At 30.1% G+C, this 24,982-nt stretch overlaps 6 protein-coding genes across 11 annotated transcripts; 2 read left to right on the forward strand and 4 right to left on the reverse strand.

Annotated features, from left to right (window-relative positions):
* Positions 1–4,608: 4,608 nt before the first annotated feature.
* LOC100743109 (galactoside 2-alpha-L-fucosyltransferase 3) lies at positions 4,609–8,047 on the forward strand. Its single transcript, XM_003490538.4, has 3 exons — positions 4,609–4,966; positions 5,640–6,263; positions 6,328–8,047. The coding sequence occupies exons 2-3, from the start codon at positions 5,800–5,802 to the stop codon at positions 6,866–6,868; spliced, it is 1,005 nt and encodes a 334-aa protein (XP_003490586.1). The 5' UTR covers positions 4,609–4,966; positions 5,640–5,799; the 3' UTR covers positions 6,869–8,047.
* A 282-nt stretch (positions 8,048–8,329) lies between these two features.
* Positions 8,330–11,118, reverse strand: LOC100749297 (dynein regulatory complex subunit 4). Its single transcript, XM_012387093.3, has 8 exons — positions 10,787–11,118; positions 10,494–10,705; positions 10,161–10,422; positions 9,832–10,092; positions 9,609–9,776; positions 9,453–9,539; positions 9,149–9,358; positions 8,330–8,992 (listed from the first exon to the last, which is right to left on the reverse strand). The coding sequence occupies exons 1-8, from the start codon at positions 10,787–10,789 to the stop codon at positions 8,777–8,779; spliced, it is 1,419 nt and encodes a 472-aa protein (XP_012242516.2). The 5' UTR covers positions 10,790–11,118; the 3' UTR covers positions 8,330–8,776.
* Positions 11,119–12,016: 898 nt separating this feature from the next.
* LOC100745218 (pantothenate kinase 3) lies at positions 12,017–15,763 on the reverse strand. 3 transcript variants are annotated; one of them, XM_012387089.3, is made up of 10 exons: positions 15,346–15,763; positions 14,481–14,658; positions 13,815–13,993; positions 13,563–13,736; positions 13,304–13,471; positions 13,146–13,222; positions 12,892–13,068; positions 12,660–12,795; positions 12,475–12,588; positions 12,017–12,395 (listed from the first exon to the last, which is right to left on the reverse strand). In XM_012387089.3, the coding sequence occupies exons 2-10, from the start codon at positions 14,620–14,622 to the stop codon at positions 12,342–12,344; spliced, it is 1,221 nt and encodes a 406-aa protein (XP_012242512.1). In that variant the 5' UTR covers positions 14,623–14,658; positions 15,346–15,763; the 3' UTR covers positions 12,017–12,341. The 3 variants fall into 3 exon arrangements, with proteins under 3 accessions (XP_012242512.1, XP_012242514.1, XP_012242513.1); XM_012387090.3 differs by having other exon boundaries at positions 12,057–12,395; positions 14,496–14,658; XM_012387091.3 differs by lacking the exon at positions 14,481–14,658 and having other exon boundaries at positions 12,056–12,395; positions 15,346–15,363.
* Positions 15,764–16,265: 502 nt separating this feature from the next.
* Positions 16,266–17,106, reverse strand: LOC100747250 (MORN repeat-containing protein 4 homolog). The gene is made up of 4 exons (XM_003490492.4): positions 16,989–17,106; positions 16,723–16,906; positions 16,551–16,660; positions 16,266–16,482 (listed from the first exon to the last, which is right to left on the reverse strand). Exons 1-4 carry the CDS (start codon positions 16,996–16,998, stop codon positions 16,334–16,336), a joined length of 453 nt encoding a protein of 150 aa, XP_003490540.1. The 5' UTR covers positions 16,999–17,106; the 3' UTR covers positions 16,266–16,333.
* A 140-nt stretch (positions 17,107–17,246) lies between these two features.
* On the reverse strand, positions 17,247–21,232 carry LOC100744095 (MMS19 nucleotide excision repair protein homolog). 2 transcript variants are annotated; one of them, XM_003490546.4, is made up of 9 exons: positions 20,900–21,232; positions 20,407–20,645; positions 20,001–20,333; positions 19,333–19,921; positions 18,976–19,257; positions 18,185–18,906; positions 17,854–18,111; positions 17,621–17,785; positions 17,247–17,546 (listed from the first exon to the last, which is right to left on the reverse strand). In XM_003490546.4, exons 1-9 carry the CDS (start codon positions 20,994–20,996, stop codon positions 17,346–17,348), a joined length of 2,886 nt encoding a protein of 961 aa, XP_003490594.1. In that variant the 5' UTR covers positions 20,997–21,232; the 3' UTR covers positions 17,247–17,345. The 2 variants fall into 2 exon arrangements, with proteins under 2 accessions (XP_003490594.1, XP_024224251.1); XM_024368483.2 differs by having other exon boundaries at positions 20,407–20,461; positions 20,900–21,040.
* A 59-nt stretch (positions 21,233–21,291) lies between these two features.
* Positions 21,292–24,411, forward strand: LOC100747973 (ubiquitin domain-containing protein 1). 3 transcript variants are annotated; one of them, XR_004461942.1, is made up of 5 exons: positions 21,292–21,465; positions 21,937–22,296; positions 22,391–22,509; positions 22,583–22,819; positions 23,014–24,411. XR_004461942.1 is itself a non-coding variant. In XM_033321450.1 (4 exons), the coding sequence occupies exons 1-4, from the start codon at positions 21,384–21,386 to the stop codon at positions 22,742–22,744; spliced, it is 723 nt and encodes a 240-aa protein (XP_033177341.1). In that variant the 5' UTR covers positions 21,292–21,383; the 3' UTR covers positions 22,745–22,975. The 3 variants fall into 3 exon arrangements, 1 of the variants encoding a protein (XP_033177341.1); XR_004461943.1 differs by having other exon boundaries at positions 23,158–24,411; XM_033321450.1 differs by lacking the exon at positions 23,014–24,411 and having other exon boundaries at positions 22,583–22,975.
* The last annotated feature ends 571 nt before the right edge of the window (positions 24,412–24,982 follow it).

A 24,982-nucleotide genomic window follows, 5' to 3' on the forward strand; every position in this document is an offset into this window, starting at 1 on the left:
GACACGATGGTGAAACATCGATGAAGTGAAAGGATAAATAATTAATTTTGCCCTTTGTCGTACAAGCTAATTCTTCTTCAAAGGCAGAGGATTTCATTCGCGCGTCAAAGCGAAAAAGTTCCAAAAATATCATTCTATAAATGGTGGAATAATGTATTCTTTTACCGGAGAAATGTGTCAAATTGGCACAAGAAACGAGCGAGAGTTAAATAATTTTAACGTAATGTAATTGGTAATTTTCATAATAATTTGGAATTTATAGATTGATTAACGTATAACTAAAGTTTAAAGAAAATTTAATAAACTTAAAAGTTCAGAGTATCGTGACGAGAGTATAGTAGCGATATCTGATAAATCTAAAATAAAAATTCGGTATAACGAGAGTCATTTCCATCTTGAAAAATTGGAGAAAAAGAAAGAAGACCGCATAATATTAAAAGTACAGAAAAATTACACCGTGCTGCGTTTGATTGATCGCTGAACTTGTTTTAATTCTTTGCGCGATATTAAAGGAACAAATATAGCGCCGTTCCATTTAAGAAGGGTAAAGTAATCTTGTAATCTTTCAAAAAGAAATCGCCGAGGAAATCTCAATTACTACTGTGATTAATGTCCTGCTCGTACAGTGTGTTACAGAAACGCAACTTCCCACCGTCAGTTCTCGCGTGTTCTTACGCGAGATCAAAGATCACGAAGAATTGGAACCAACATTTGCAACAGCTAATCTAAGAAGCGCACGAACGCAAAGTTTCGCAGAAATTGGAAATAAAAATCGATCGAATTTCCCGCGAGTTACGAAAACTTGTTGTCTTCCAAACTCTTTACTTTCACGAAAACGTTGGAAACAAAAATTCGACAGAAAATGAAATAAAACAGAAAAACGAGGAATGTTTATTTGTGAAAGTTGTGTGTGTTAATTGTTATTCTTTCATAACTGTTATTACAATTGTTATTATTTTCTTTTCTTATTATTCGTCGGGATAAAAGAGAATCTAGCGTGGCCACAGCACGGAGTTTCAATTGAAACCGAAATAATGTCGAACAAATTAAGAAATATGTGTGAAGATCTTGGTTGTTGGAAGAGATTTCATTGCGAAGCAACTTTATTACGTTAAAGAAGGAAGAAAGTGGCTACGCCACTGGTCGGAGGCCAATCGAAACGCCATTAGTACCCGGTGGCATTAAACGAGCGTGTTCTCGAAGCAGGTAGCCATCTTCCGCGACGGCTTCCACGAAAATTAACTACTCGCGGTGGTTCGATTCGAAATTCATTAATTTCCCCGGGACGAGAGTACGCGCGCACACACGCCGCCGCGGAACGATCACCCGCGGTGTCCGCTCGCTTATTAATGCGCGGCTCGCCCCGTCTCGAAATCGAATTACACGTCGATGGAATTAGCTTCCGTCAACGAGCCGCTCTTTATAAACCGCTCCATCGGCTCCGATCAACCGCTGACCTTACGATTTTTCCACCATCAAATTCTGATATTCTGATATTCGTCCCGGCAAAATCATATGCAAACTTTTGATACGTTTATTACGAAAAGATAGTACTCGCATTGTGTATGAAAACGAGATGATTTTAAGAAAACCGTGTAGGGATATTGGATCGACTTGGAATTTCGAAGTTTTGCATTTAGCTCTTGGAATACTCTGATATCGTGAAAAAGCACAAACTTGGCAAGTTATAGTGTTGAAAATTTCAATAAAAGAATCTCTCTGAAAAATCTCTAATCATCCAATCGATCTATCTCGTTTCGAAAACCCTACAACCATAAGAATCCGATGAATCCTATCGATAATAGTATACGTAAACCGGTCTATTCGTGAGGCTAATCGAAATCACGGGCGCCATTAAATCGGCCGGGGGCCGCGCCCTTTAATCGTCGCCTGACAACGTTACGGGCCCGATTTGTCATCCACGAAATTGAGTCGCATCTGCCCCCGGTCCCGTACACGTCCGGCCCGTTCTGCTTCCGAGCTGACAAAGCGGAACCCGTAGGAGTGTGCGTGCCACACGCTCTCACCTACGAGGAGCAACACGCGCGCGCGAGCATGCCCGCTCTCCTCCAGGACAATATAATGCCAGCCGGCGAATATATACGGGCACGGACCATTAATATATGGCCGCGGGGGCCATTGTTGCGAATTAGGTAGCATTGAGCGACCTATTGTCGACGACAACCGGGGGCGCCGAGTTGTGCGCTCCGTTGACTGCGTTTTGATGAAGTCTCACGCGCGAGACTCTCACTCTCTTTGCGGGATTCGTCTTTGGATCGCGGACGTACCGTGTTCTTGCACCGTTTCATGGTCGATATTTCAAAGGATTGTCCTTTGATCGTTTTTTAAATAGGGAGTTTAAATTGGACATTTTTATAGAAAATGGAAAGAAAACGTCGTTTATGCTTCAAAAATATGACAAAACTAATTACAATAGCAAATGAAATTAATAAACGATTCGCCTCGAACTCGTGTTAGCGGCTCTTTCGCGATAACCGCATTTCACGGAAATTTCGTTTTGTCCTTCATTGACGATGATATTTAGAGAATCAATCTGGAACTTAAATAGGAAATATATATAGAGGAAGGGGTAGTTAGAGGGGGTGTGATTGAATTGAGTTGTTACGTGAGTAAGGATGTTAATTAAGTGAATTGGATTTTGTAGTATGGATGAGATGATTCGTGGATTTCTTTTTCTTGTTAGAGATCCAAGTTTTGGCTTTCAATATTGGATCATGATGTAAAAATTCTAATTAAGGGTTGATAGCTGAAGGGTTGATAGGTTGAAGGGGTAGCTTGAATTTCAAATTGAGTTACTAGCGCCACCTGAAGTATGAGAATTAAGAGTTGATTAGATTAGGGTAGGATCTGTTCTACCAACAACCATCGTGTATTTCCTATAACACCGACGAGGTATGGTATAGTACCAGCGCCGTGCTTCCCTACTATACCGACCATCTTCAATAAGATAAAATTATAGCTCAATGCGAAGCGGAGTTCGTGGTGATGCAGGAAGCAGCAAGGGAAACTGTGTGGATTTCCTTATTGTTAAGGGAGTTGGGTCAATTGTCATATTGCCCTCGCCCTTGCAAGATTTTTTGTAATAATATCGGGGCTATTTCATGGTCAAAGGATGAAGTAGTTGCTGAAAGTTCTAAGCATATCCAAGTACGTTATTTTTATGTTAAGAACCGCGTGTCGAAGGGAATATTAGATTATACATATATACCTAGTCCTGAGAATGTCACTGACATTCTTACCAAAGGCTTAAATAGAGTATTACGGGCTATGCCCGATGGGGCTATGGGGCTCACCTAATACAGGTTGTGTCCGTTCATCTAATACGGGTTGTGCCCGTTCATTTAATACGGGTTATGTCCATAATTGTAGGTTAAAGGGTTAAGTATGTTATCTCTTACATTCAAAGAGCTGGCTTCTTCCGATATATGAATTGCATTATAAAATAAAGATTAAAGTGCAAATAATTAAAGATTAAGTGCAAATAATCAAAAACATTCTATTTCATGGATAAAAGACGAAGCAACCTAGTACCATTTCACATATCGATGAATATTAGGTCGTCCCAAAAGTTTCTTTCGCAAGCGTAAATATTACGGGCATAGTGCGTAGTACGATGATATTATCATATTATTACGTGTACTTCGATTATCAGCTAAAGTTGTAACGAAAGCCTGTCATAAGAGTAACGATAAAAGTAGAATAATATTGTGTAAGGATCGTTGTCATTAGAATATACGTGATAACCGTATATTCTTCTTTTTTATTTGGAAGTATCTTTATCCCATTCACAATTCGTCTTTATTAAAATAGTTATTTACTCCAAAACTATTCAGCTGGTTGATTAAAACAAATTTCCACTATCTGAATTTTGCGCGCTACTTTAATACAATATACAACTAGTCACCTTGCCAATTCGGACCTTTTCTCTTACAAAAGGACCGACATAATTGAGCGACATAAATGCGTGCGACTCACGGTTAGATGCGAAAAACGTTATCATTGGTGTCGTTGACCTAAGAAAAGTTATTGCGAAGCTTGTCATCGAATAAGAATCATCAAATCCCCTGGAAGAAGGAGAGGGTAGAAAAAGATCTGTAACAAAGCGTCGAATATTATAATTTGAATTAATCAAAAAATTATACAAACGTATCTGTACATCCATTTTTGTTAAAATAAATCAAATATTACCAAACGTTTTGTATCAAATGTCATGAAATCTATAGGTTACTATTTTCCGAAGACATCCCCATAGTCAAGCAATGATCTGCATAAAAGATAATCAAAGATTTAGCATTAATGTATAAAACTGAACAGATTATGTCAGACTAATTATATAAACGATTTATATATTTAAGAAGTAATTGATGAATAACTATATATGTTTCGAATTAGGTTGAGAAAATTTATAAATTGTAATAAAATATATAATATGACAAAGATTAAAAATTAGCTTATAACAAAAATCCAGTGATCAAAACTTCTCAATGTTTTACGCAATCGGTACTTCAGAGCATGAAATACGAAATTGAATAAGGTGATAAGTCTACCCTTTTACTCGTCTGTGACTGTACTATCCAGGGGTGACGGTAACAGTTCCTCATGACGTCATCAATTGGGACAACATCCCTCGTTCCGAGGATGCAAGTTCTACTTGAACTAAATATTGTTGATCGTTCAGCAAATTGTCCGAACAAATTCGTTACGAAAAATATCGAGAATAACGTCGTAATATTGAAAATGTGTGCATTGTGATTATTCGCGTCGAAAAAAGTAACACTTCAGCGAATATTAAACATCCCGTGTAGATACGCAACAAGCGTTGATGCACGAGATACGCATCGATTTTGCCGGGAAAACATGAGTGATAGAAATAAAAAAGTGGTGAATGTAAATCTTATGGATGGTAGTGCATTTCGAATTGAATGTCAATCATTGTATGCGACAGGTGAGTGGATATTAAAATGTCGTCGTTTATATTTAAGATGGTTCGATTCAAGTGTCGAACGTAATTCGATTGTTTCTAACACTTAATTATATATATCATATGTTTTAACCATTTTTTTGTCACTTCAGTGTAAGTATCTTTTTTCTTTACAATATCATTTACATGCTGTATGTAGCTATATGAATAGTAAATATTACTCTTGTATATAGATATATAACAAAGTTCGTGTAATATCTGAAGCTCACCACCTGTTACTACCTTATAGTATCATATATAACATGTAATATAATTCCATTAGATTCAAAATAAACAAATATTAATAAACAATTCTCATTTATATGTATCGTGCTTTGTACAATAAAACCTTGCTAAATTAGCAGCTTTTAAACAAAATATGCTAGGCCATGTCCTTTTCACTGTCTGACCAACATCGACGTGTACTACTTAATAACGTTACCTATCATTTTCTAGCCGAACGAAAAATTATTGACATCCTAATCGAGATAGTAACAATATTTTTGTTAATTGGATTAAAAACATTACATAACATTTTTAAATAAACATTTTTTCAGTTAGTTCTACTATCATCATTAATTACACAATCCATATCTTGTAATCATCTACAATTAAGTAGCATGTACTGTTCAATAAAAATAATATTATCATTGCAAAGATGTACGACGAAAAGCAAAGGACATGGCACACCTGTAGATACGAAATGCCGGACTAGTGGAAGTTGAAGAGTAGAAAATAAATAATCAGAAAGCAGTAGAAGATAGAAAAAGAATTGAGCCATACGTAGTGACTACATCATACAGGAATATATAAGGATAATGAGTCACGCTCAGCAGCATGTACTTGCAAGTGCAATAGTTCTTGCTCTGATAGTGGTCTTTGGCATCCATGTCTTCCTGTTTCCCATGTACACATCCAACCCACCAGCCCGCCATATAAAGATTTCAACATATGAACAAGCTCTTTGTCGTACTACCTTAAAGAATATCAGAATACCACCAGAGTGGAGGAATCCTTGTCCCAAGTATGGAATAGTTTCTGCAGTTCAAGGTGGTAGGCTTGGGAATCAGATCTGGGAATATGTATCGGTGTGGGCTACTGCAAGAAGGACCGGCTTGGAGCCGTTTATGCCACGATGCATATTAAAAACTCTTGAAGAATACTTTGAAAATCTCAGTATTCCACCACTCAGTTACATTGGAAGATGTAACTTAGATGTTAGTCAAGTTGTTAATTCTCTTGGACAATGGAACAGTACAGAACAAAATATCATCATACCAAGGTAGGCTATTTTATTTCATTTGTCACAACTGATATTTTATGTTTTTAATGTTTTTGCTTCACAGACATGCAGCCTATTGGTCTCTTATTCTGGTGTGGTTGGATGATGTACGAAGAGAATTTACATTCAAACCAAATTTAAGAGCTTATGCAGAAAAAGTATTGAAAGAGGTGGCAGAGGAATTTAATTTGTCTGAACCAACATTTGTAAGCATACATATACGAAGAACAGATTATGTGGATTACTTATGGCAAAAATTAAAGATTAGACCTGCACCAGTCAGCTATTATTTCGCGGCAATGGATTACTTTATTGGCAAGTATCGTAATGTAGTTTTTGTAGTAACTAGCGATAATATAGTTTGGTGCAAGTATAATTTGAATAGTAAAAGACATAGAATTAAATTCGTGTCTGATATGAATGCAAGAGGTCCAGGCAAAGATCTTGCAGTTTTATCAGCATGTAATCACAGTATTATAGATTATGGTACATATGGTTCGTTTGGCGCAATTCTAGCTGCTGGTGAAACCGTTGTATATAATGTAACAACATACTTTTCTACATTAATTGCTGAAGTTTTGCCAAACTGGAAGATAATGAGTTGAACAAAAATCAAAAATTATTCTATGGATCTCAAATTAAAAGTAATCGTGTACAAATATTTTATTGAAAATACTTTTTATACGAAGTTATTTCGTTCAATTTTATAATGCGAAGATTACATTATCTATATTTCTTTCAAAATTAAAATTGCTACAAAATTTTCTATAACATTTTTTTATTAAGCACGAACGTTTTGCTTATTGCTTACAATTTCTTAGAAGAACGTTTTTCTTAAATACAACATCCAAAATTTTTTATTTATTATTCCAATATAGTAAAAAAGCAGCTTATAGATATTCATCATAAAAGGTAAAGTTTGTCATTGAAAGGTTTATTGCATACTCATATCTTTTCAACAATTTCTAAAAACCCAAATGAAAGTGTAGCGTTATATTTTACAAAATTTTTATCAAAATAGTATAAGTATAGCGCTGGCAAATTACATATTTAGAAACAGTATGCATAGTTTTCCACTTAATTATGGCACTATGAAATGAAAATGTTAGCAACCCATGCACCTTTAATAGTAGTATACTTTGAAGAATATATAAGAATCTAATATACATAGAAGAGGAATATATACATACAATGGAACGATGGACCACTAATGTCTAAAATTAAAACAGATGCTTATTTTTTTTACTATCTATGATTCATGCGGCTCTGAAAAATTAAATAGATTCAATATTCTTTTGACACAATGAACCAATGAACTGAGACTAATCCAAAAATCTGCAAGAAGACTTTACAGTGGTCGAATTTAAGCAATGAAATTGTTGGATGTTTATACTATTATTTCTGAAATCATGATCTCTTAATTACTTATTTCGTGATATAACATAGCAACTGAAAATAAGATATAGTTATATTGCATTATATATATTATATTTAAGATAACTTTCAAGTGTGAAGAAAGTTACAATCAGATTTGCAGATATAGAAAAAAGGAAATATGTATTAACAAACCATAGCTCTTATGATGTACAATGATTTCAACTGTGATTCTATTTCTTATTGTGCCAAATTCTTAATATACATACATATATAGAAAATATATATGTATACATACATATATAATTGTGTGTCTGCACAAAAAAAGTATATGCATTCGCTTATACGTGTATGCGTATATACATCATACATAATAAGATTATAGCTATACAAAACATAAAAAAAAATAACAATGAATTGTTTATTTCTTCACTTAATAGTCAAATGTTTTTGAAACAGAAAAAATCAATAGATTTGAAGGAAAGGTATTTTACATAAACCCAATATACATATGTATATATACATATATATACTTATATATACACATATATAAGTGTTTGAACCTTATTAACCACGTGACCTGATATATTCAATTTATAATATTTTGTAAATTAGAATAGTAAATGTGTCTATGTCTATATATGTTATAATATCTATATATAAAATCTATATATATACATACATCCATATATATATATAGCATGTATAGTATGTATATATATATATATATATATATATACATACATATATATATAAAGCATCTTCAGTATAATTGTGCCTGTTAGTTGTTAAATAATTATAAAAAAATGTACTATGAAAATGCATGATGATTTACAATTGAAATAAATGATAACGAAATTAAGTAAATGATAGAACAGATGGAATTGTACAAGTATACAACTATCAGGCACCAATATGATCTACTCTGTACATTCTGTGATAATTTTATGTAATTTATAAAAAAATAAAGCAGATGCGTTCTAAAACTTACTTGTTTCACAAAATAAAAACATTCTGCATCAGAAATTGCTTGAATCTTTCTGCATTAATCTGATTTTATTATTTTTACATTTCACTAATTGTTAGTGAAAATGTATTGTATGATCAGTCAAAAATAAAAAAATTAAAATCTTAGTAGACTAGTGATTTAAAGTAACAAGACCAGCTGGTCCTAATCCTAACTTTGTAGGTACTCCTTTTACTCTCAATGGTTGAAAACCAAGTTCACTCTTTGGAATCCCATATTCTTGTAATTTAGTTTCATACGTTCGAAGTAGATCGTCATGCGCTTTGCAAACTTTTGCTAATTCATATTGTAGATCTTGTATGGCACTGTTTTTTCTATTCAACAGATTCTGAAGAAGAAGAAAAAACATTTACATAAAAAGAGGAAAAGAGAGCATACCCTGCAGATAAAAGACATTTGCATATAAAAAAAGGGGAGAGGGCATAAAGAATATTCTGCAAAAAAGAACATTTATATAAAAAAGAAAAGGAAAAAAATTACAAACCTCTAATTTTTTATTAGCATTAATAACGACCATTGGATCTAGTTGAGCAGCAGTAAGTACTTCACTGATCTGTGCTTCACGCTGTTCTAATAAATCCGATAATTTCTCAAGTTTCTTTTCTAAAAGAATGTTCTTTAAACCTGTCTTCTGTTGGAGCTCAAGTATTGCTGAGACAAATCTTGAATGTAATTCGTTTCTTTCAGACTGACACTAAACAAAAAAACATGACTTTTCAATTTAAGTTATAATGACTTCACAATAAGCGTAATTTTATTTAGAAAGGAACATATATGTTTTTATTTACCTTTTCAAAACGTACTTCTAATACTTCGTTTTCCCATTTTAAGTTCTCTAACTCTTTTGTAGCTATTACTAATCTTTTTTTAGTACTCTAAAAGAATTAAGGTCTTGGACAAAAAATAACCTACATAATATATGTGACAAAATTTTAAATACTTACAATTAAGCTTTGTTTATCTTTATCATAATTTGCAAGTTGGCGAGTGTAATTTGCTAAGGATTCTTCATATGACTTTATATCAGTAGAATATTTTTTATTTTCGATAGTTAACTCTCGTACTTGTTTTTTCATACGCTCTTCATTACTTCTCATTTCATCCATTTGGTCCTACAAATCCAATAATGTTATATATATGACTAACTTGCTTTTTAATTGATTATACCTTCATACTCTTTATCAAAGACAAATTGTTAAGAGTAATGTCATTATAATAAGTTTTCATTTCTGCAAATGCAACTTCATGGTTTTTTATCAAATTTGCAATTTGTGTATTTTTTCTTTCTTCTACTTCAGTTATTTCCATTCGATGTTTTAAAGTAAGGGATTCATATTGACTCGTCAACTTCTGTTCATATTTTTGTTCCAATTCTTGAGCTTCAGTTTCAAACTGTTTTATCAGCTTATCTGTTTCTTCTGCATGTTGCTAAATAGTAAATTTCAATTTACAAAATGCTTAATAGTAACAAAAGGTATATGATATATTTTTCGTACCAATTTTAATGCTTTTATTTCATTTATATGGGCCAAATCTTGTTCTTTTTGCAATCTTTTTAATTCTCTCTTATCTTTAATCAATTCATTTTCTTGAAGAGTATGATCATCTTGTGCCATTTTAAGAGCAACCATATGTTCAGCTTTAGTTTCTGACAAATTAGTTTGATGCTCATACATTAAATGTTTTACTTTCTGTTTATATAATTTGAGCTCTGCTTCGTGTTTTTCTGATAACTCTTCTTTTTCATGTTCTTTATTTCTTTAAAAATACATATACATATCAGTTAAATTTCATTAACATTAAATTTACAATTAAATGTAGAAAAATACCTGACAGTTGCCTGCGCTTCATCTAATTGATGTCTCGTAATTTCCCAAAAAGTTCTAATCTTATCTCTTTCAAGTTGAAAAAAATTTCTTTCCTCTCGTTCACGCTCCATTTCTTCAAGTATCTTGTGTGCATAAACTTCTAATTGTTCTCTATTCATTTTCGACGTATCTACACCATCAACAGTAGCAGGTACTTTTGCTTTCTTAGGTCCCTATAAAAGTAAAATAATTTATATATGCATAATTCAGATTTTGTTGATTAAATGTTTGCAATCAAAAATTTAAAGGCTCACCATTTTTATAAAAAATTAAAATCAGAAGAATAGAGTGTCACGAGAACTGGATATCACGAAAATGGATATCTATTTTATCATCAATTTCGATGATTATCAATAAAAATTTATAAAAATAGGTGATAAAGTATATCAATATCAATTATTACTTTAAAATATCGATATCTTTATTTTATAATTTCATTAATAAACGTAAAGACAACTACATATTTCCAACGTGAAGTTATACAGTGTTTTGTCAGATTAGTTGCTAAGTAACCAAAATATTATAGCGTCAATGCATGCAGAATATGTACGATTTTATAGTATAATAAGAAGGAAAATACTATTTTATTACTCATTAACCATATAATTTTATTGTATATAAATGAAATAATATGAAAACACATTAAATGCATGCAAATGTATTTAACGTAATCGAAACAATATTTTACAATAATAGCTTAAAGTTCCTAATATATCAGGCTCAATAAGGAATTATTTATTGATATAAGAAAATTACATTTGTTTCTATTCCATAAAAATAAGCTTATAAACAAATTTGTTCTCCTTTTTGTATTTGTAAATTCATATAAATGTTGGCTATAACGTTAAACATATCATAAAATATGTTTAGAAAAAACATTCTTTTTATAGTGCTATAGTACAAATATTGTGATAATAGGTATTTTATCTTTCTATTGCTTATCACATTATAAATTATTCTATTAAAAAGTGTGTAACAATATGCTACGTGTCTACATTTTGAAGCACTGTATGTATAACGTGTTAATATTTAATAATAATGAATGCACATTACTCAATGTAGTTTTCAAATAACTAAAAAATGCATGTAAAAATAACCTATAAAAGTCGCCACCAACCAATATGCTTTGTATTAATTTTAACCATTATCATCATAGATCAAGTATAATTTTATATTTTTTTTAATGATAAAAATAAAAATGTATCAATAATGAAGCCATTAGTAATAACACATATTAAGTACTCATTAATGCAATTTCTTTCTTGCAATTTTTTTTGTCATAATTGTGAACAATTGAAAAATCGTGTAATATCAATAATAATAAATATCATGCCTTGTTTGTAAGAATTTGGATATATACGTATTTACATAAACATTTAGAAAGTAAAATATGAGGTAGACTCATTTTACTGATACAAAGAATATTGTGTGGTAAATTGTATGCGTTTTGGTCCATTGAAAATTCTTATACAAACTCGTGCAAGGTTTGTGCCCACATTAGGTCTTTATGTAATAATCATGTAACGCGTTTTAAAATGATTATATTGTGTATAATTATACTGTGCTCATTCATTAATAAATATAGTCACATTTCAAGATTATACAATCCTGACCTTAATTTTATACCATTATTAAAATTTGATGTAACATTGCATATACAACATATACAATACTACCTGAGAAAGTTGATATTACATAACAAAAATAAATAATTATGTTAAATAATTACATAACCACCCTCATGAAAAGATTCATTTGAGTTAGAATATCAAATGGAATGCTATATATATTATCCGTCTTTCTATAATATTAGTTTGCTTCACCCTTAAATTGAAGTAGGCATCCTACTGCACCAAAATAACCCTACAATTAGAAAAGAAAAAGAATATAAATACATTCTTTTAAATTCTTCAAGCTTATATAAGACTATTTCATATATAACCTCATGCTCTAAAAACAAAGCTTTCATCGTTCCTTTAGACCAATAATCCATAGCATAGGCCAGAAGTTTCATTGATATAGGATTTACTCTAAGAAAATTTCCTACAAATACTACCTAAAATTACCAGATAATGTTACTATTAAAAATTAAGTATGATAGATACATTAATTATGAATATATTTTACCCTTTCAATTTTTTCATTGACGGCACACATACGCGCGATAGAACCAATATTGTTTGTAATGGTAACAAGTGTTGCGCGTGCGAGATCTTGTTTGCTAACTGCATTCCGTCGATCTTTAGAATTCATCTGTCCAAAACTGTACATATAATTAAAATAATACGCATTAAATACAAAGTGAAGTACAAAAACACAAGACCAAAAATAATATTTATTTAGTTATTAAAAATACTACCTGCTTGCAACAAGATCGCCAGGAAGACCAAATGGACCATAATCCCCACCATAAATATCCTTAACTAATTTGTCTACTCTAGTATTATCACCTCCAGTTGCTAATTCTATTGCCTCTTCGAATGTGTTGCATCCAGTTAGTAAACAACATAATCCTAAAAATGTGCCACCACCTAGACTAAATATGAAATCAAATTTAATTAAAATGTAATTCAATAGTACATACTTTTATACTGTTATAAAAGGGATACATACCTAGTACCAGATATTCTTTTATAATTTTCTGACCCATAAACTGCTAATATGCTTACTCCTGATCCTATATTTACAAGCTATAAAAATTATTTATATAAAATATGTATATGCAATATATAAATAATGTACAGTTTGATATTCTAAAGAATCCAACATACCAAAAACGGGTAGGGTTCAGAAAAGTCATAGGGAACCTTCTGACATTTACTATCATCTGTAGGATGTGACCAGTAATAACATTCGTGTGGATTTGTTGTTTCTATGTAGAGCATACCACGTATTAAACTATCTAATTCATCAAATTTTGCTAAATTCATATTTACTTCCTACAGAAACAATGTACACATTATTCAGATTTATACTGTGTATATATTATATATTAAGCTATATTAGAATATAAAGAAATAAATATCTCACTTGTTTAAAATTTTTTTCAAATTTATATGCACCACCACCAGTAGCACAAACTGTTGTGACAAGATTTGCCATGCCTTTAGACCTTGCTAATGCTAAAAAATTTCCCATCTCACTTGTAGGAAATCTAATAAAATGTAATGTACCACGTCTACCTCTGATACAAACATTATCCATCTGTAATAGAATAACATAACATATTTTTGTAAGAATGTGTTGAATAGATTATTTAAGAAATAATTACATGAAACATACTTGCAAATGTGTGTCTCTATGACCTGTTTTCCCATATGCTGAATTTCTAGTTAGATATCGTCGAATATTTTTTAAAGTCTCAACTTCTGCATCTGCTTCATCTCTTGTAATATCTTTCGGTTCAAAATATACCAATTTGGATAATGTACCTCCTATATCCATACCAAACCATGGCATTGCTAAAAACATAAAAACCATTATTTAAATACCCTTAATTTGAAAAAGTACAAAGATCAGAAATATTTAAATAATGCATAATCAAACGAAATGCAACTATTGCAAGAATGGATTAATTTGTATATAATGTAAATAATATATAAAGCACACAATATACACATATATTTATGTACACAATAACAGATTACAAATGCAAATAAGCTTCTATAATATTACGGCATAAATAAATTAAAAGAATACAAATATAATTACAAAAACATAAACATTAAAATATAAAAATATAATAATAAGGAAATCAAATCATAGGCATACATAAGCAATATATGCATATAAGAGAATCACTTTAAATTGCAATTATTATTTAAGATATTTTCATATAACCAATAATAATTATTAATCAATCATTTCAAAGTGATACCCTCATGTATAATAATATTATAACAATAATAATAATAAAAGAATAAAAATGGCTACTCTAAGCACACATACACTTGAATAACTCACAAGGTGATGAATGGTTTTTGGACTCCTTGACTGGAGTCTCAGAATCAGTATAACCATTGGATGCCATAGCTTTTGTTGTAATATGATTTTTATAAGTTTGAGGACTCATTACTGTTCTTCGAGTCATTTACAGTTCTTTTTAATATAATATCTAATTCCTTGACTGAAAATTACAAAAAAATTATATCAACAATATAAAACATAGTTATTTTCTGAACCATTAAACATTTCTCATGAATTAGTAAATTAAAAAAATTATAAAATCTATTCACATTCTCTGCTGTATCAAATATTAAATATTACTCGAATTATAGATGAATTAAAAACATTAGTAGATTACGTTTAAGAGTGCTTTATACTGAACTCAAACTGATGATATCAAAAATATATATTTCAACAGTTGTTCTAAACAATTTCGATTTATATTTACAAGTAACTTATTACACTGTAACTCTACTATATTCGTAAAAATTGAATTTTTTTATGACTTTATTGCTGTATACATTCGGTTAACAAAGATACTTCTGACGATTTTAAATCACGAATTATAGAAGCGGCGGCTTATGTACGCAAATACATGTAAAGATAATGTATATTTACGAAATTATGACGGACGAGTCTATATTAAATTTCAGAAAAAATGCAGTAACACACTAACACTGCATAGATATTGACGATTGGCTAATTAAAACACGAGAGACCAAAGACGAAAGAGAACAAAATACAATCACTACCTTAACGTCGATTAACGCTACACAAAGCGATAGAAAATTATAACTGTATCGCGTACGGTATTACACGTAGTAGCACTAAATAAAAATCAAAGACGTGAAAAACGAGTAATACCTACCTGGAGACGCCATTTCAAACAATAATTAATTTTTTCCTAAGGAAATTTGTTAAGAAATTGTCTAATTTTTAATAATTAAATTTTAGATTGATTTTTGGTTGATCGCCTGATTATTTTATTATTGAGTAGTAATTTTGTTTCATTAATGAACTAGCACTGTTATAATATTGATTTATAATTTGTCGTAGTTTCACTTAAAGTATCTAAATTATTAGACATGTTATTCAATTTATATAATATCATAAAACTTGCATCACAATCACTGTTTATGTAGGTTTAGCAATATCGCGTGATAGCTATTGGTTAATACTATCTTAAAAACTAGTTTTTGTACTCCTTCCTTTAAGCCTTATTTGCCTTTTAAATTTTCAGAACAAGGTACAATGTACGACGTATGATGTATCAAGAACGTGAAGCCGTAAAACTGTTTAATATTAATTTCTTTTATCCCCACGCCCACGTATAACATCAGATTACTGACGTCATAAATCCATGTTACTAAAATCTGCATCGTAAGTAAGTATCGCACATCGGTACATCGCACTAGCTTGTAAACTACACTAGTACTTTATTATCATTGTAATTAATTTAAAAACTTCAATCTCTCTCTCTCTCTCTTTCTCTTAGAAAATAATAATTTGTTACTATACATAAAATCATTTCCAGATACTTACATTATAAACTTCTGAATGAGAGAATCTATTATTTCTTATACCTAATATACGTGTATATTTGTATTATTTTACTATCCATGGTCACGTGCAATCTACTTATTTAAAATGTAAATAAGATTATAAATATTATAATTTTATTTACATAGTAGAAATTAAACTTGCATTATGTAATATAAGATATATATATATATATACACATACATACATATATCTGATGACAAGCAATAAACACAATAATTACAGAAATTATAGTATGACATATTATATCTCTTTATTAAGTTTTAATATAACTAACTAATATTTATGTTTAATATTTAATTACATTGGGCACGTGCCATCATAGAAATCTTCTGTGCCTTCTGTACTATATCTGGACAATGTCTACGACGTACAAGTTTGCAATCTTGAAAGAATCCTTCATTTCTAGGAAAACCATGTGATCCATCTGCATATGTAATTAATCCTACAGTTGGATGAAACAGTAATTTATTAATTCAATATGAAAAATTTAACATTTAAAATCTTACTTACCTAATCCCCATACACGCCCACCACGAAATTCTCCCTCAAATTTCATCCCATCTGACCTCCAAAATACACCATGACCATGAAACCAACCTTGCATAAACTCACCTTCATATCTAATATATAAAGTACATTAGAAAGTTAATAATTATAAAAAGTAATATCTTATGATATTTACTTTGCTCCATCTGGGAATATTATAACTCCTAAGCCAGAACACAATCCATTTTGAAAGCCACCATCATAACGTGTCCCATCAGGAAGGAGTAAAGAACCAGCACCATGTTTCAACCCCTTTGAATTCCAATCCCCAATATATTTTGTACCATCTTCATATTTGTATGCACCATTCTTTACTACACCTATAAATAAACTTTGATGTAACACAATATTTTTACACAACTTTTACATTTTTTAGATTGAGAAAAGTAAGTTATGTCTTACCATCACCCATGCTTCTAGTGTACTAAATGCATTAAAGAGTAACTTTCAGGTTTCAATCCCATTACAGAAATCAATTCTTTATTCAATTATGTACATTATATACAACATATAGGATAAGTACAATATGATGAATCAGTTTCTTTACTCTTACAAGAAAAAGTAGTACAGCAAGAGAAATCATTTGCTTTAACATGTATGTATATAAATAGATATATAAAAGTAGACTTGTGTGTATAACTTTAAAAATATACAAAACAATATTAGAATAAAATTTATATCTATTTGTATTAAACAAACATAAATGTATTCATCTATGAGTTATAAAATGTAAAAATTATTAATGTATAAATAAACAGATCATTGTCTTTTTACTGCCCCTGGCGCACCAACTAAAAACCATCGTGATCTCGCTTTTACTGCGGCTTTTCGAACTAAGCGTTTTCGATCGTCAATTGGAACTATTAACTTTTCCAATACATCTTGTTTGTATGTGTTAATGAATATTGTTGGATAATTACAATAATTTGTTAAACAGTCTAAAGCTGCTATTCTGACTCTCTGCAATATATGAAGATATGAAAATTATAAAATGCTATATATTGAAGGTACCAAGCAATTTTATAAAATATTACCATTATTCTGTAGGTAGATAATTTTAATAACCTCGGAATAAAACTTTGTATCATATCAGAAAAAATACTGTGTTTAGTCTCCAATAAGAGGTTCAATGTTGTTAATGTTAAAAAAATTAGTTGTTCATTTTCAAGAGATAAAGATTCTATTAAAAGGGGGACCAACTGAAACAAAAATTTATTGTTGATATAAGCTGTGTTGTGTGATATTTATGTCAGCATGTACTGAATACCTTAATTAAATACATAAGTAACAGCTCCAAGGGTACTTCTTCTAATAATTGTACTAATGTCTTTAAATAGTTCTGCCTTGCTATATTTTTAAACTCAGAATCTTTTTTAATTAAGTGTTCAAATACCCTTTGTTTATACAAAATTTTGACATTACAAAAATTTTCCACCACTAAAGTATCTTCGTGTCTGTTTGTCAAGATCTTATATTCTTGTACTATATGCTGGCCTATTCGGTCATGTTTCAAAATATTGGTAAGCTATGGATACAATATTAAAAAACATTAAATATTATATATGAAATATTGAGGAAGACTAAAAATTTTTACATACCTCATCTAAAAATATTTCAACATCACGGGAACCTTTTATAATTATAGCTTTTGTTAGCCATATTTGTAGAGAAGCACTTGCTTGCATTATTTCAATATTAGTATCTGAATTTAAATTATTATTTATTGCTTCTTTAAAATATGATAAAGCATGTTGGAAGTATTTATTACTATCATCAAATTTGTTTAATATTACAGCAATAAATTTACATGCTATTAGCCTTATATTTGAATGTTGGCTGTAAAGTGCTAAATTATGTACATTTTGTAATAAATTTACATTTATTGCTAAATCAACATCTTGGTATAAGGGGATGAAAATATTCATTACTAAAGCAGCATCAGATTCTGAACTTTGTTTACTTAAAACTGAAATGTACTTGTTGACAAGATTTTGTTGCTCTTCAATCATAAGATTTCGTACAATTAGTCGACAAATATTTAAAACTAAATCTAATCTTTCATCCATGGGATTGATGTTAAGGGCAGCTAATTTTTGAATAATATGACATTCGTTATATAGATACTGTAGAATATTATAGTCAATAGCTGCTGTAGCGACTAGCCTATGAAGACATGTTAGAGCTGTAAAGCTTATGTCAAAATTCGCAACATTTGTTTGCAATACAATCTGTGGAAGAACTTCAACTCCTAATTTATATGTTTTAGCAACAGTTGCTAATACTTTTAATTTACGGATTTGTATTTCTATCTTCTCCTCATCTGAAACATTCAAAATAATAAATAGTTTAAAACAACCAGGCTCGCTAAATTCAAGTATTAAGTATTTACCAGTATTTAACTGAAACTTTTCTTTGATCAGAGTTGATATCTCGTTTGAATATAATGTAGCAAAACTTAAAAGAGCCGAATGACAGAGTATTTTTATTTCATTACAATTTGTTCCAATTAGATTACAAATTTTATCATAAAGTAGAGTACGATGTACTTCATTTAAATACGCTTTTTGTATTGTTAAACCAAATAATATTTTTGATTGTAATTCCATATTCTCTGTTGATAATTCATTTAAATATAGGTTTGGTATATCTGTCCATGCTAATTCTGGAACATCTAAAAAAGGATTTTATGTTGCATTGTAAAACATTTTTAAATACGTATTTCAAAGTATGTAAAGTATATATTTACCCTTAATAGTAAATCCATGATCAGAAGCAGTTTTAATAAAATTGTTTAATGTTTCAATTAAAATTACTTTATCAACTATTGCAGTCTTAGTAGAATATTGGCCAAGAAATATTGGTACTATCGCTTTTAATACTTGTATACATGATTCTTTATTGATCATTGCCACACATTCTAGTATTTTTACAGATGGTCTAAACAAACTAAGTTGCACATCATATAAAGATGAGTCTAGATCTGTGGTTATATCATTAATGAAACTTTCACGAACTTCAACATCACTTGATATAGTGTCAATTATAGTGGTGACTGCTTTCAAGCTTGCATTTTTTAATTCTAAATCTCCACCTGGTATAATTTCTTTTCTTAAGATAATCCATAATTCGGTCAAATATATTTTTATGCCATTCACACCAAATGTCTTTATACTTTTACATAACAGACTCAAAGAGTCCAACTTGGCAATCTTAAGATTGGAGAGTAATTTTTCAATTATGAGTGGTATACAAAATTCGGCAAATTCTGGTACGGCACAAAGACAAGGTGCCAATTTCTCTGCCAAATCATCACGTGTTATTCCCTCTGTTCTACGCTGAAAAATGTCAAGTCAAATTACAATTTATATTCATAAATGATGAGCAATTAATATCTTGATTGGTTGATCTAATTACAGGATGGAAGTCAACTGGAAAGTAACACGCAATGACTTCAAACATTTCTCCAGCTAAATGGCCTAATGACAATTTTTTCATAAAATATGGAAGTACGTCAAATAATATCATAAGATTGCTAGGATCCCTTTCTGTTTCTATACTAGTAATGAATCCATAAATAAAATCTGGCCCCATAGCTTTTAAATCTTCTATTCTATTTTCCAATAATGTTGTAAATATAAAATATATATTTCTGCGATCAAGTGATAATTGAGCTTGGCACTGCACATTTTCAAAAAGACTCCTAAGTAAGCATTCAGGTGAATCCTTAGGTAAATGATCCATTTGAACCTGGAACGATTATGTTAGTTTATATGTATAGCTATTATCTAAATATAATTGTGAAATACAACCCAAAACTTACAATTGTCAAAACTCCTTTTATTACTGCTGGTATAATCCTATGGTGATCTTTTAATCTGTCACAATAAAATGATGTTATAAAACACAATTCATCTTCATTCAAAAAATCCTTAGGTAAATGAAATAAAATAGTAGAAAGGGCAGAGATGCCGTTTTTTCGTATTGTAACATCTTTTTCAGTTACAAAAGGTCTAAGTTCTTCTATAATTGCATAAAGTTTTGTATGACCAGACTGTATTTCTAAATTAAAAAGAATAATTATTTTCAGAAAATATGGATGTTAAACAAAGTACTTATTTTTTGTTCTATATATTTAAAAATATGTAGCTATATTTTTGAGGGAAGATATACCATTTTTACTGGCATTAGTATAGATAATATTTTAATAGATCAGAAATAGGCTTCATTACTGTGTGTGTCTAGTTTTTTCTTCAAAACATAAAAGCCAATCATCAATATGCATAGGAAGAACAATCATGGTAATTAATACATACCTAAGGCGATCTCTTGGCACGTTGTGTCCAGTGCCTGATCGTCTTCAAAAGCAGTAAGAAATCTTTCTTCAGAAACGGTACTTGTAAGTGAAGCCATTGCAAAACATGCCTTCGTACTGTGTGTGTATTACTTAACCTTAGTATATTAATAAAATATAATTCTATTGAATGCCGAACGTAATTAATTTTTTCACTTGAAATTACAAAAGATAATTTGATCAGAAAGTGTCTGACAGTAATTGTTATGTTGTTGGGATACGTGTCAATGAAATATTAAATATACTGAAAAATTGTTTGCAAAACTTGTTTTATTTAGATTTGAAACCCATTTATATCTGTTAACATTTCAGGTTAGGTTACTGAAGATTCGATTATAGCGCCTCTAATGGTACTGATTTATAATTTAGTGGATAAGATGGACGAAAATGGCATGTGAGGTGTTGTTAAATTTCAGTGAAATGTTTGGTTACACTAGCCATCTAGGATGGGAGGCTGCATAGGCATAACGAGGGCAAGAAATGCCTCTGTCGACAACAGTACGGGAAATTCTACGAGAGTAAATTCAGGTAAAAATTATAATGAAATTATCTGCGTAAAAATTGCAATCAACAACAGCTAACCTTGAAGACAGTTCTGGTTTTTTCCTTACCTTCCTACCTAACGTTTATTGCGTATTATGTATTAGAATTTGCATATTATTTCTTACACAAAACGACTGACGAACAATTATATGTATGTACTATAATGATTCACGATGTCAAACAAGTTAACCAAAAATATCATTATACTTATTACCCCTATCATCAAATTTGTCATTCCAACTTTATTACTAAAAATATAAGAATTTCAAAATTGCTTGTCACTTTGTTAAACTTTGGAATCATTATACATATTACATTGTATAACACAAATAAAAGTTTTCATGTAACTATCTCCATTTTTTATTAGCTTTGTAATATGCCTTTTGTGTAATTTTTTAATTTGAATAAAAAACAAATGTACTACTTCTGTTATAAAAGAATGTTTTGTTTGCACAGGAAATTCAAGGAAGAATCATCCATTATGCCATGAGGCAATTAGGTGGAAATCAGATGTACCTTTGACAGAAGGACAGCTAAGAAGTAAAAGAGATGAATTTTGGGATACTGCACCTGCATTTGATGGACGTAAAGAAATATGGGATGCATTAAGAGCTGGGGCAACGGCAGCAGAGGCCCAGGATTATCAATTAGCACAGGCTATATTAGATGGAGCTAATATTTCTGTGCCAAATGGTTTTTTAACAGAATGTTATGATGAATTGGGAACCAGATATCAAGTCCCTATTTATTGTTTATCATATCCTATTAATATTGTAAAAGAAGATAGTGGAAGAGATTCTCCTGCTGATTGTTCAGGTAATGCAATTAAATTCAATAAAAGAATTGTAAAGGAATTCAAGCATGTTCTCAGAAAGGCAATTAACTTTTAACATTGTTTACTTAATTATAGAACCTATTGATAGTGGAGTTGAGCAGACATTGAAGCTGAGATTATCAACTACATTAGGAGAAGTTAAATTGCCTGTTTACAGTAAGGACACTATAGCTACTGCTAAAAAGAAATTGCAGGTATGAATTAATAATATAAATTAATATCTTTTTTTTATTTTGCATTAATTTATGATTTAACTTATATAAATAGAGTCAGGAAGGTCTTGAACCATCTCGTCAAAGGTGGTTTTTTGGTGGAAAGTTATTAGGTGATAAAATGCATATAGAAGAAGCAAAGATACAACCAGGTTATGTAATACAAGTAATTGTAAATCCAGAAAAATTGGATGACAGTCCTGTGAAAACAAGTTGAGCTAATATTATACAAGATATACAAGTCATATTGAACCATCTTTCTCTGATAAGCACATTCTTACCTGCATTCGAAGTAAGAATATATTTCTTTTTTAATTTTATATTGTGTCATTATTAAGAGCAAAGCAGCAATTCTTGAAGTGATTTTTTATAATAAAATGCACTTAAAACATAATTCTCGTAATATATAATTGTTATAAGTATTAAATAATATTGCGTTTAAATTGTGGGTTGTGATTATTTAATTTTTATTAATTTATATACTAGCTCAAAAGAAAAATACAGTGCTAAATACATGCCGAAATAATCTCTTAAAGAGTCCTTATTAACATTGGTTTATTAACATAAATTACATACTTATACAAAAAGAAGTATAAACACGATTGGTAATTAATAACATTTACCTAATAGCAGGAATGTTGTTATACTAATTTGTTACTACCAACGAAGGTGCTGGTGCTGTAACACTTGGGAAACTAAGTATACATGTAGAAAATTATTCTATGCTGCTTATTAAACCATGTTGCATAATTATATGATATAAGAATAAAAACATACACTTAAAAAAAAGATTATAATAATAACAATAATAATAATAAGAAAATTACGGAAATATTGATGAATATAAAAATACAATGGACAATAGTGAAAAAATGAACAAGGTATATGCTGATTATTAAATTGCATTCTTTTGTTGTGTTTCTTACAGATTTTATTTTCTAGGCTTTTTGGATTTATAATTAATAACTATAATTTTTCTAAGGATAAATCAATAGAAAAGATTATTAACAACCTTTGTTGCATAATGTGTGAAATATACAGTTCAATGATGTTTTTCTTTTGATCGAATTCATTAAACTTTTGTAAATGTATTGTGAATGTCTATAAGACATAAGTTTGAATTATTTCACAAAAGTACATGTTTGGCCTATTAGTGGCCTAAAATCTTCGATTCCTTCCTATAAGTACTAATAAGATATTATATAAGGTCTACATAGCTGAATAATGCACGAGAAAAGATGTAAGACTAATAATTAAATTACATGTGGTGCAGAACGTATAATTTTTATACAATTTTATCAGCACAATCACTTTCACATCTGTGTTATATGTGCTTATGATAAAATGATCAACACAGTAAAATCAATATTGCTAGTTCAATTTTAATAGCACCTAATTCTTACTTCTGCCCCACATGTTACACAGAAAGCAAAAATGATATAAAGTATAATTATAAAAAATGACATATTATGCGTGTGAATTTATTGACTGTACTAACACAGCAGTGATAAAGTTTGTTTTTCATATGCATTGATCATAAAATTATAATATATAGTATTGCGTGTGCGTGTATGTATAATACGTAATATATTAAATATGTATGTATACAGGTACATACGTTGGTTCCACTATTCTCAATTTGAGTGTCAAAGCAAACATATTTAATCTTATAAGTAACTTATTTATAAATTGGGTAATTGCATACAAGTTATAATGACAAAAAAATGACTGGAAGCAACCACTAAAAGATATGAACATAAGCGTATAAAACCCTGTTCATATAAAAAAAATGAAATCTTGTGTTAACTATGCATTTCCTTGACATATTATAAAAATTAGTGCAAATAAAGGGAGCACTTGTTTTAAATTTAAGAGTTTCAGATAGATCAGTCTTTTATTTACGTGTTAATTGTGTTCAAGGACTAACACTTCTTTATACAAAGAAATAAAACTTGTAAAATAATCTGTAATGATGCAATGAAGGAATTCTTGTTTGATCCAACATGTGATTTCTTTGATAAAGCAGTAACATTGTCTAAAGTATTATTTTAAATGATCTTTAGTCTAAGCACAAATGACCGATAGTTAACAATAGACTAAAGTATAGGGCGGTTAGCTCATGTGATTGATTAAAGCCCTATCTCCAATGTATAATAATTGAAATAGTCAAAAATGGAATGTGTTCCATTTGTTCTATTGGTTATGTGCAATTAGGCTTTAGTTCATAGCGACGAAAATGGGAATGTTAATATCGCATTTATAGAGAGACATTCGTTACCAGGAACTAAAGACATAAGATTCTCAATGGAACAATAAATTCTGTCAGACTGATATTAGTTTTGCAATCTAGGATTTGAGTTATTTGCAACATATTGCAAGAGACTGCATTTTAAGTTCATTTTGATTGATATTCAAACAATACAGGAAGATTATTTTTTGTATAGTATCAGTTAAA

This window comes from Bombus impatiens, unplaced genomic scaffold (assembly GCF_000188095.3).
Source record: "Bombus impatiens unplaced genomic scaffold, BIMP_2.2 scf_0452, whole genome shotgun sequence".
In the NCBI taxonomy this organism is placed as follows: domain Eukaryota; kingdom Metazoa; phylum Arthropoda; class Insecta; order Hymenoptera; family Apidae; genus Bombus; species Bombus impatiens.